The 10,300-nt window shown below is 41.2% G+C and overlaps 5 protein-coding genes across 5 annotated transcripts; 1 reads left to right on the forward strand and 4 right to left on the reverse strand.

Moving 5' to 3' along the window:
* Positions 1-478: 478 nt before the first annotated feature.
* On the forward strand, positions 479-4,191 carry LOC121783596 (25S rRNA (cytosine-C(5))-methyltransferase NSUN5-like). Its single transcript, XM_042181719.1, has 13 exons — positions 479-756; positions 1,658-1,716; positions 1,823-1,873; positions 2,056-2,191; positions 2,277-2,362; positions 2,610-2,708; positions 2,817-2,870; positions 2,948-3,092; positions 3,190-3,251; positions 3,320-3,407; positions 3,492-3,572; positions 3,676-3,837; positions 3,949-4,191. The coding sequence occupies exons 1-13, from the start codon at positions 510-512 to the stop codon at positions 4,113-4,115; spliced, it is 1,437 nt and encodes a 478-aa protein (XP_042037653.1). The 5' UTR covers positions 479-509; the 3' UTR covers positions 4,116-4,191.
* A 319-nt stretch (positions 4,192-4,510) lies between these two features.
* On the reverse strand, positions 4,511-5,219 carry LOC121783396 (17.3 kDa class II heat shock protein-like). Its single transcript, XM_042181452.1, has one exon. It carries the CDS (start codon positions 5,129-5,131, stop codon positions 4,652-4,654), a length of 480 nt encoding a protein of 159 aa, XP_042037386.1. The 5' UTR covers positions 5,132-5,219; the 3' UTR covers positions 4,511-4,651.
* A 760-nt stretch (positions 5,220-5,979) lies between these two features.
* On the reverse strand, positions 5,980-8,181 carry LOC121784029. Its single transcript, XM_042182212.1, has 2 exons — positions 7,382-8,181; positions 5,980-7,051 (listed from the first exon to the last, which is right to left on the reverse strand). The coding sequence occupies exon 2, from the start codon at positions 6,878-6,880 to the stop codon at positions 6,257-6,259; it is 624 nt and encodes a 207-aa protein (XP_042038146.1). The 5' UTR covers positions 6,881-7,051; positions 7,382-8,181; the 3' UTR covers positions 5,980-6,256.
* LOC121784430 (ankyrin repeat-containing protein ITN1-like) lies at positions 7,398-7,976 on the reverse strand. Its single transcript, XM_042182568.1, has one exon. The coding sequence runs from the start codon at positions 7,974-7,976 to the stop codon at positions 7,398-7,400; it is 579 nt and encodes a 192-aa protein (XP_042038502.1).
* Positions 8,182-8,373: 192 nt separating the features above from the next.
* Positions 8,374-10,300, reverse strand: LOC121784028 (ankyrin repeat-containing protein ITN1-like). Its single transcript, XM_042182211.1, has 2 exons — positions 9,545-10,300; positions 8,374-9,218 (listed from the first exon to the last, which is right to left on the reverse strand). The coding sequence occupies exons 1-2, from the start codon at positions 10,202-10,204 to the stop codon at positions 8,457-8,459; spliced, it is 1,422 nt and encodes a 473-aa protein (XP_042038145.1). The 5' UTR covers positions 10,205-10,300; the 3' UTR covers positions 8,374-8,456.

Here is a 10,300-nt window from a genome sequence, read left to right on the forward strand (position 1 = left end):
TAATATTATCTTTATCTATGAGTACGAATTGAAAAAATATCTAATTTGTCAGTAAATTCATAAATTTTCTTTAAAATCTAATTTTGCATATCAACTTTAAAATATGCTTGTAAAATACTGAATTATTGATTTGTTATGATTTTACAACCAATTAAAACAATGTCATATTGTTTGCAAAATTAGAACAAATCAATAGTTTAATCAACATTTTAAATAGGTACAAAAAGTTTTAAAAGTTAATATATTCCATCACAACTTCTTACTCTTCAATATTCATTTAGGCCATTTTTGTATTATCTAAATTATTAATGATTTTTTATACTTAGTTTTTCATATCTATTTAATAACATAAAATGAAGTAATAAACCTCACCCGACTATCCAACCGAAAGCGGAAAAAAAAAATCAAAATCGCTAATTCCCCGAATATTTCTGAAATGAAAATGGAGTAGCGATTTTAGCTGAAGCAAAACCCTAAGGCTAAACCCCTACTAAATCAAACCGATAGCAATGGCGCGGAGAAAACCGATTACTGCCAAAAAACCGGCGGAGAAGGATGGGAAGCCGGCGGGGAAGCGGCAGAGCAACGCCGAACGGTCGGCTTACTTCGCCCGGAGAGAAGCCGCTAAGGTGTTGCGCAGCACGCTCCAGGGCGATGCTCGGCGGCGAGCCATTGGCTCAATTAAATCGCTCGTTTACGGCCCCTCCGTTAGGAACAAGAAGGCTACATTTGCTCTGGTTTGCGAAACTCTCAAACGTATGTAAGCAGCACTTATTCAGCTTAATCGTGCATTCACTCAATCGAAATGTTCATTTCTGGTATAGTGACTGTAATTGGACGGAATGAGCCTTTAACTCGTTTGCGTGCTGCTAATATATTATGTTAATTAGTCGATGCAAAATGAGCTGGTCAAACTTCGGATTTGTTAATATCTAGATTATCACGTTGTGGTTAAGCTCAGTTAAAAGCTGGTTAGATTTCGTATATGTTGAGATGAGATCAATGCTGTATGCTATCATGTTGTGGTTGAGTTCCATTGGAGCTGGTTAGACTTCGCAATTGTTAACATGATATTAGTGCTGTAGATATTACTATGCTGTGGTTAAGCTCGATCTGAGTTGGATGGACTTTGTATTTCTGGATATGACATCTGATGCTGTAGATTTTCAAGTTGTGGATATGCTCAGCTCAAGTAGGTTAGACTTTGCAGTTGTTGATATGGGATGTACATGCTGTAGATTATCATGTTGGGATTGAGCTTAAATTGAGTTGGCGAGACTTCGTATTTTTGTATATGTCATCTAATGGTTTAGATTATCAAGTTGTGGTTATGCTGGATTCGAGTTGGATAGACTATGCGCTTATTGATGTGACATGAAATGCTGGAGATTATTGAACTGTGATTAAGCTCAATTCTAGGTGATTAGACTCCATACTTATTGATATTGCATGAAACACTATATATGTCTGAGCTGTGATTAAGCTCAATTTGAGTCGGCCAAACTTCGTGTTTGTTTTTATGACATGGAAATTGTAATGCTGTAGATATCAAGTTGTGATGAGCCCAATTTCAAAATATTAAGTAGAAGCACTTTCTTTTGAGGTCATGTTTGATAAGATGAGAAGTTAAGCTTAAAATGAGTTTTTTGATTTGTAGATCTATCAGTTATTAAGGAGGTTATGGAAGAGGCAAATGTTGTAAGTTCCAAATGGAAGGTACAGCTGCTTGAACAGATATGGATGTGATTATTTGAATAATGTATATGTTGCAATGCTGTTGATATTTTCTTAACTTCATATTATTTTTTATTGTTCTCAACAGAAGCAGAACGAGCTATTGTATATCATCGCATATGATCTACTTTTTGGACAGGTATACTATTATGCCACTTTTTATTGGCTCAAATATAGCAATTTATGATGTTTTTGACATTACTTGTATTGATCTGTTTATGTCTATAGCCTCACAGTTAAGTTGTAATATACTATCTGCATTCAATCTTGTTTTACTGCATCCGCATGTATTGATCTCGAATATCTGTTTTTCTTTCCTAGCAAGATCTATTAACTGGTGACGCCGAGAAGCATCTAATGTCAAAAAAGGATGCATTGCAATCAGCTCTATCACGGATTTTGAGGCGCAAGGGACTGAAAAATGTAGCAGACTTGATGGCTCTTGATAAAACGTCTGGTGTGTGTTACTTGCAACAATTTATATTCATTGCCATGTCTAGTTTTGAAAATCCTACATTAATTCCTACTTCTTATTTTTGCAGAACTACAGAAACCTCGTTATGTTCGAGTTAATACTTTAAAGAACGACACTGAATCTGTCATAAGCGAATTAAGAAAACAATATGTGGTATGTGACTATGTTCTTTAAACTGATGAGACGAACTCATTCTGCAGTCTAATTCCCCTCATATAGTTCTACACGGCATGCCTGGCATGCAGAACCTCGGATTTCTTGGTCTGCCAATTAAGAAGATATTGTTAAGCAGCCTAATTTCACATGCAAAAAAATAGCATGCTAGATTTCAAAACTTGAGGAATTTGTTTGTTGTATCATATTTTTGTAAATTATGATGCCGTTTCTTGATTGTGTTCAGGTCCAAGAGGATGACACAGTCCCAGATTTACTGATCCTCCCACCAGGTGCTGATTTACACAATCATCCTCTAGTAAAAAATGGAAGTGTTTTTCTGCAGGTATTTACTCTCAAGATTCTCTGAATCTCAGTACTATGGCCCACTGAATTTCCTGTAGAAAATATATAAATTGTCCGAACCAGCACATGAAAGTCTTATCATTTGCAGGGTAAAGGAAGCTCCATGCCTGCCGTAGCCCTTGATCCTAAACCCGGTTGGGAGGTATATCACTCAAAGTACCCCCACACCTATGTATTTAATCTAACACAATTTAACTATACAAATCCGCTTTCGTGAAGGTTATCGATGCTTGTGCAGCTCCTGGGAACAAAACCGTCCACCTTGCTGCTCTCATGAAGGGCAAGGGTAAGATCATCGCTTGCGAACTCAACAAAGAAAGAGTCGAGCGCTTGAAGAATAATGTCAAACTCTCTGGCGCAACAAGTATCCTTCGAAATACTTGATTGCCCTCCATCTATCTGTTACATATCATACAGTTAAATATAGCTAATTCTGGACTGTTTAACTTAACTACACATAGATGTGAAAGTTAAGCATGAAGACTTCTTAAACCTTGATCCTACTGATCCCTCACATTCCAAGGTAATCTTGGAATTTCATTATCTCATATGTAAAATTCTTTCAAATACATCATCGTTTTCGGTCTGCAGATTCGAGCTATACTTTTGGATCCATCATGCTCTGGATCTGGGACTGCTCTTGACAGATTAGATCATCTACTTCCATCGCATAATGCAGGTGACATTTTCGCCTCTTTTGACTGTAATGTTACAAATTCCAGCATTAATACAATGTGACCTATTTGTTGATTTCTTTTACCAGACGGGTCTGGTAATGCTGACACAACGCGGCTGCGCAAACTTGCCGCTTTCCAGAAGAGGGTCCTCGAGCAAGCGTTGTCTTGTAAGGCCATCGATGTGCTTGTTCATTGATCATTATTATGTGTTGCAATATGCAAAATTTTCCATAAATATTTAGTTTGTGTGTTTTTAAATTGTGAGTACAGTCCCAGCAGTGGAGAGAATCGTTTACAGCACATGTTCAATACATCAAATTGAAAACGAAGATGTTGTCAACTCTGTTCTGCCTCTCGCATCATCTCATGGCTTCAATCTCGAGACGCCCTTCCCTCAGTGGCCTCGTCGCGGTCTCCCCACGCTTGATGGCTGTAAGTTCCCTACCCGAGACTCGGGCCCTTTAGTTGGATGAAAAACGTCTTACCAACTAATCGTCCATATCTTCTACTTGAGTTGCTCTGCTAAATTTTCATTTTTCACAGCTGAACACTTGCTGCGAACGGATCTTGTAGAAGATAAAGAAGGGTTTTTCGTTGCTTTATTTGTTAGGAGAGAGAATTTTGAAGATCGTCGTCGGAAGAAGCAGCGCACAACTCAAAAAAGGAAACCTCTCAACTTCTTTGTTGCTAGACTTCTTAAACTGGTTTAATTTTTCCTCAAAATTTTAATACTAGGAGTAGTATTTATTTTTCTATTTTATAATATTAGCATTTATTTTTCACATTTATATTTCCGTTCAAATAGCTAAATTTATAGATTATTATTTCAATCCACTGCTAACAATTTTAAACACATGTTAATTAAAATACAAAAATCAATCTGAATTAGTATCTCATTAAATTTGTGTTATCTATCTGATCAAATTTGTTACCAGGAGGATGAGTACTAGTACTTTTTTGCTCCTTTTGCCTTTTGGCTCATAAGATAGAATTTTTTTTCCTTTTTCCGATTTTTTGCTTGATTCCAAAATCCGAATTGTAGTAGCTTTTTTTTGGCTTCTAAATTTTAAGATTGTATCACAAGTTCCAATTTCATAGTAAATCATTAGAAACCAAACTCATAAAACTCATATTGAGGATATTTAGGAGGTGCCCAGTACATTGATCAGCCAAAAAGAACAAAACAAAAAAAGAAAACATCATTATTTAACACTCCCATTCATAGCCCATCACCCACCCCCACCTCTCAACCAATCTTAACCTCAATAGTTTTGGGCTTCTTGGGCTCCGGCGGCGGCAGCTTCGCCACCGTAACAGTGAGCACCCCGTCCTGGCAAACGGCGGAGATCTTATCCGTGTCGGCATTCTCCGGCAGCACAAACTTCCTCATAAATTTGCCGATCCTGCGCTCCATCCTCACATACTTAGCGCCTTCCTCCTCCTCCTCCCTCTTCCTCTCGCCGCTGATGTTGAGCACATTGTCCTCCTCCACCTGCACCTTGATGTCGCCGGACTTGAGCCCCGGCATGTCGATCACGAACACGTACGAGCCCGTGTACTCCTTGACGTCGGCCGGCGTCGCCGCCATTGCCTTGGCGTCGCGGACGTAGGTCCGGGTGGGGCCGCCGGCTGCTGATTTGGCGGCGTCGCTGCCGTCCTCTTCGTTGAGCATGTGGTGGAGGGTGTGGAGGAGGGGAGCGTCCAATCCCATTAGCCTGAAATCCATTTTCTTCTCAGATTTGAAATTAGAGTTTTGCTTTGTTGCTGTTGTTTGAGATTGTGATTGAGATGAGGAAAGGGGTGGGGAGGTGTGTGTTAAATATAGGGAGGGGGTGGAAGATTAGAGAAGTTTCTGGAGAGAGAAAGGGAAGTCTCTCGTGCTCTCTGGAAGAATGGATATTGGTCTAGAATGTGCATGTTCGCTAACGTGGACACATTTGCTGAATTTCAATTTATCTACCCCATTATTATTATCTAAATAATGGGGTACATATTTAATTAATTTTTTGCCCTAATATTTTTTGCTTATTTTTCGATGTCCCATTGTTAATGTCAAGTAATTTTCTTTTCTTTTTCTTGTTTTGGAAATATTATCAAAATAAATTTTCATCTTAGCTGCTAATCGCAACATATTATCAAAATAAATTTTCAAAATAATGCAATTTAATGTGTAAATTCGATTTAGCCATCTCCAAAGTCCCACGAACATCTTCTGGTAGGAAATCTACTCCGAGTCTCTGACTCAATTAAACTACTCCATAGTAGTTAGAATATCGACTTTGATAAGTATTACTCTCACATTCTAAACTTTTTTATTATTGGCCCCACAGTTTTGTTTTCTTAGTTAGGAGTAATATTTTTTAAAGATATACTATTAAGACCCTCGTATATGACTATAGGATTTTTTCGTTATGTATGTATCAAATTTGGTATACGACTAGAATTTTTTCGATGTGTACGTATCGAATTTGGTACACGACTAGAATTTTTTCGATGTGTACGTATCGAATTTGGTACACGACTAGAATTTTTTCGTTGAATTTGCGATATAAGTATAAGTATTATCATTAAAAACTTTGACCAGTTATACATTCCGAAAATAGGAGTAGTATCTGGATCAAATTCGGGTTAATACACACAATAACCGAAATTATTGATCACAAACATTTAATCGAAAACACACATAACAATTCCTTTTAAGTCTTCTCCACAGCACCTAACCACCAACCTTAACCTCAATCACCTTCGGCCTCTTGGGCTCCGGCGGCGGCAGCTTCCGCACAGTGACCGTGAACAATACTAATGTGTTATGAAAAAAAAACTTGAAAACTAATAAAACTACAGCCATCAATCAAAGCTCATCCTCTTCCTCCTCATATACAATCACCTCTCTCTCCTTCTCCTCAACATACCCATACTTCCTCATCACATACAACACCGCCCTCGTCATATTTCCGACGAACACCAACGCCATCAGCACCAGCCACAGGATCACCGACACCCTCGCCACGTGGTACACCGTGTTCTCCACGTGCTTGGGCGTCATGTTGATCAACGTGACAAAGTACGTGAGCGTCTGGGCCGATATCGCTATCCACATCGTCACCATCTGGGTCCACATCCACCTCCTCCGCCTCATCGGGAGCCCGCTCACCTGCAGCAAGATTATGCTCAGGGACGCGAGGAACGCGATCGTGTTGAACACCATGTACTGCCCGTACTTGTCCGGGAGCGTGTAGGCCATCACGGACTGCCCGGCCTTGTGGGCCTTGTCCGCCCGGGTCGTCCTGTTAGGGTTGCCAGCAAAATCTCCCTGCCAGACTCCGCCTGGCGGGGAGAGGCCGGCTTGGAATGCCACGGTGGCCGTGAGGGAAGCGACGATCATCAACGCGCTCCTCTTCCGCCCCAGCCAGTCCGTGTGCTTGTGTTTCTTCGGCTGCATATTCGCGGAGAGCTTAGACGACGATGGCTTCATGCTTTTTTTCGAGCTTTGTGATGCTGCATTGTGTTGATGTTCTAGACATTGCTTGACCTCCAAATCCCTCAAATCTCCGGGGTTTTGTAGGAGCAGATCCAGGGCTGTCAACCCGGCTGCGTTTCGTGCTCCGTTTTCTATTCTCGTGTTATCGATCAAATACTCGACAATCTGCGAGAGATTTCGGAATATGAATCTTAATTCGCTGACCTTTCGAGATTTGAGATTAAATTCGTTGACATGAGAACGAGACATGTGAATTTTTCAGAATAAGGATTTTTATGTTTTTATCTTTTTTCTTTTTATTTCCATTTCAACGTTGATCAATGGACAAAATTAGCTCAAGATCAATTATTCTAGTAAATTAACCATCTATATTCAATTAAATGTCAAAAGCTCAACATTAAATTCAATTTAACCCTATCAAATTTGCCATTAAATTCAGTTTAATCCTATAAAGCCCAAAAAAGAAGCTAAAATTTTAAAAAAAAAATCACAAACCTCAAGCTGTTTCTTCTCAACTCCAATTTACCAATCGATCATCCCCTCCCTCCAAAAACTGCAGTATCACCTTCATCGCCTCCACCCGATTATACTTCACACACAGATGCAAGCAGCTCTCTCCTCCGCCGGTAATCGCCGCCGCCGGATCCGCCTTCAGCAGCTCCTCCAGCACCGCCGTCCGCCCCTTGATCGCAGCCAGATGCACAAGATTCCTCCCATCCCCGTCGCGGGCGCCGCACATCGATGAATCCGCCGATACCAGCTCCTTCACCATCTCCGCATCCCCCTTCGCCGCCGCCAGATGAAGCGCCGACGAGCCGCTCGAGCTCACCGATTTCGAGAGCTCGGGATTTGCGCTGAGAAGCTTCTTAGCGAATTCTAGGTGGCCTAGGAGCGCCGCCGCGTGGAGAGGATTTTCAGGAGTGGTGGAGATCTCCGGCGATTGGAGAATTTGCGGATTTTCCTTTAGGATTTGCGATAGGAGCTGCACCGATCCGCTCATTGCTGCTTCGTACAGGTTTTTGAGCTGAATCTGAATCTTCTGATCGTCTTCTTCTTGTTTATTTTGATCTAGCAATCTCATCAGCTCCATTCTTTCTTCAGAAGTTCAACGCGTAAAAATTGGATTGAAGAATTTCTGCCCAATTTGGGCTTTAGAGTCAACGTTACGCAGAATATAAATTAATTCAGATAATTATTAGAGGAAAATGATTATAATATTCCTCATCTAGAAAACGTTCGACCACCATATAAATCATAGCTAGATACTGTAGATCATCAAATTTGAAGTGGTTAGTAAAAGTTTGTTGGATAAAACGAAGAAATCCGAGGCTTTGCGAAATTGCTCACAAACTGTTCCACATTTTGCTTGTATGAACATCCCATTTCATGTTCTTATATCTAAATCCCATATTTGTATGAGCATTTTATTTCTTGTGTGTTTAGATATTTCAAACAATAGATTCATAGAGTAAAAGCGGAGACAATGATGAACATGAATATGATACACTACTAATTTTCAAGCATAGGAAACTAGATAGATGTGTTTGCAGATAAATGAAAAAAAAAACTCTCATTGTTGACTGCTGTATCTGATCAGTTGGTTCATTTCCACCTCTCTCCTAAACCTTCTAGGCCTCCATACAACAACCCCTCTCTTCTTCAACCACTTATCGATCAAACGAATCGTGTTTCCGACAAGCAAAACCAACATCACACCGCACCACACAGCTAGCGAGATCTCAATGACGTCGCTCAGTGACCTCCGATCCTTCTTCGGAGTCACCACAGTAATCGATATGGCATAGGTAGCCGCGGTTGTAGTAACCGTGAGCCACATGGTCACCATCAGGATCCACATGAACAGCGGCCGCCTGAAGGGCAGGCCGCTAATGAGCAGCAGGATTGTGCTGAGAGACGTTACGAAGGCCACTGTGTTGGTGCGCATGAAGTTTTTGAATGCCCGTTCGCTTTTGTATGCCATCACGGCCTCCCCTGCTTTGTGTGGATTATCCACGGCGGTGCCGTTGTCATAGTGTGTGAAGTCTTCCTGCCAGAAGCCCCCTGGAGGGGTCACCCCGGCTTGGAAAGCCATGGTTGCTATGAGGATCGCGACCACCATTATGGAGTCTCGTTTCTTGGTCAACCACTTCACCGGCTGGGTGTCTCTGTGTTTGTTTTTTGATCTGTTGAGCCCGTGGCACAGAACATGGGCGACTCCAGAATCTTCTTGTGCCTCGGGTTGGATTTGTTCGTAAAGGGACTTCGCTGTTTGGCCATTGGAGTTCATTGCTTTGATATCCACGTTGTCGTTTTGGAGTAGATACTCTATAATCTGCAATATTATGTGTTTATGTTCTTGATTATAGGTAAAGAAGATCAATCATTCAGATGCTCTTACTTCTATCAGGTATGCATTTCATTTTCTTCAATCTTGATCCTCTATGTAATTTATATTCCAATCAAATATTGAATGATCTTGATTTATTGTTCATAACATAAATTCATAATGGAATTAGGAGTAGTTAATCCACATTATGAAGCATCTATTCTTTTGAATATAGGCTAAAATGCTAATTCAAAAAGCTCTATCTAACATATGAAACATTAACTGAATCCAAAAATAATAAAATGAATGAAACTAATGGAAATTTTGTTTACCTCAGTCTTTCTCCCAGCTACTGCCATATGCAAAATGGTGTCACCATCATCATTCTTTGCATTGATCAGCTCTTTCACTTCTCCCATCAAAACCCTCAAAGCCCCAAGCTGGCCATGTTCGACGCACAAATGCAGGGCGTTGAGGCCTCGACCCACCTTATGCCGAGCAGCCAGAGGAGCTACGGAGACGAGCTCCTCCAGCAGCTGGACCCGGCCCTTTATTGCCGCAAGATGGACAGGGTTCCGGCCCTGAGAGTCGCGGGACAGGCACATATCTGGTGCTGCACCGATCAGACTTTTCGCTATCTCCACGTAGCCCCGTGCCGAGGCGATGTGGAGAGGCGAAGATTGCTGAGAGTCGCGGGACAGGCACATATCTGGTGCTGCACCGATCAGCCTTTTCGCGATCTCCACGTAGCCCCGTGCCGAGGCGATGTGGAGAGGCGAAGATTGCTGAGAGTTAAGCACTTCAGCAAGGCGAGGGCTGCGGCTCAAGATCTCCACAACATAGAGCAGATACCCTTTTAATGCTGCTACATGGAGGGGTGTGTTGTTTGGACTTGTGTAAGAAACTCTTTCTAGGAGAAATTCATCCTCTTGAAGTAGTTTGCGCAGAGCCACTACATCTCCTTTTGCTGCGCTCTCGTAGAGCATTTCCATCTCTCTCTCACTCTATAATAATTGCTCAAGTTCTTGATGAACTTCCCCAAATGCAGGTAGTCTTTTATTTATAGTTATCGTAAGGTTGACTTGGTT

Source organism: Salvia splendens, chromosome 21, assembly GCF_004379255.2.
Source record: "Salvia splendens isolate huo1 chromosome 21, SspV2, whole genome shotgun sequence".
In the NCBI taxonomy this organism is placed as follows: Eukaryota; Viridiplantae; Streptophyta; class Magnoliopsida; order Lamiales; family Lamiaceae; genus Salvia; species Salvia splendens.

What these genes read in the sequence shown, in the direction of transcription:
- LOC121783396 (XM_042181452.1), bottom strand. Translation starts at nt 5,131, where the DNA reads ATGGATTTCAGGCTAATGGGATTGGACGCTCCCCTCCTCCACACCCTC.
- LOC121784028 (XM_042182211.1), bottom strand. Translation starts at nt 10,204, where the DNA reads ATGGAAATGCTCTACGAGAGCGCAGCAAAAGGAGATGTAGTGGCTCTG. An exon ending in TAGCTGGGAGAAAGACTGAG is followed by an intron (nt 9,219 to 9,544) that starts GTAAACAAAATT and finishes ATAATATTGCAG; the next exon opens with ATTATAGAGTATCTACTCCA.
- LOC121784430 (XM_042182568.1), bottom strand. Translation starts at nt 7,976, where the DNA reads ATGGAGCTGATGAGATTGCTAGATCAAAATAAACAAGAAGAAGACGAT.
- LOC121784029 (XM_042182212.1), bottom strand. Translation starts at nt 6,880, where the DNA reads ATGAAGCCATCGTCGTCTAAGCTCTCCGCGAATATGCAGCCGAAGAAA.
- LOC121783596 (XM_042181719.1), top strand. Translation starts at nt 510, where the DNA reads ATGGCGCGGAGAAAACCGATTACTGCCAAAAAACCGGCGGAGAAGGAT. An exon ending in GGTTTGCGAAACTCTCAAAC is followed by an intron (nt 757 to 1,657) that starts GTATGTAAGCAG and finishes TTTGATTTGTAG; the next exon opens with ATCTATCAGTTATTAAGGAG. An exon ending in CCTCGAGCAAGCGTTGTCTT is followed by an intron (nt 3,573 to 3,675) that starts GTAAGGCCATCG and finishes TTGTGAGTACAG; the next exon opens with TCCCAGCAGTGGAGAGAATC.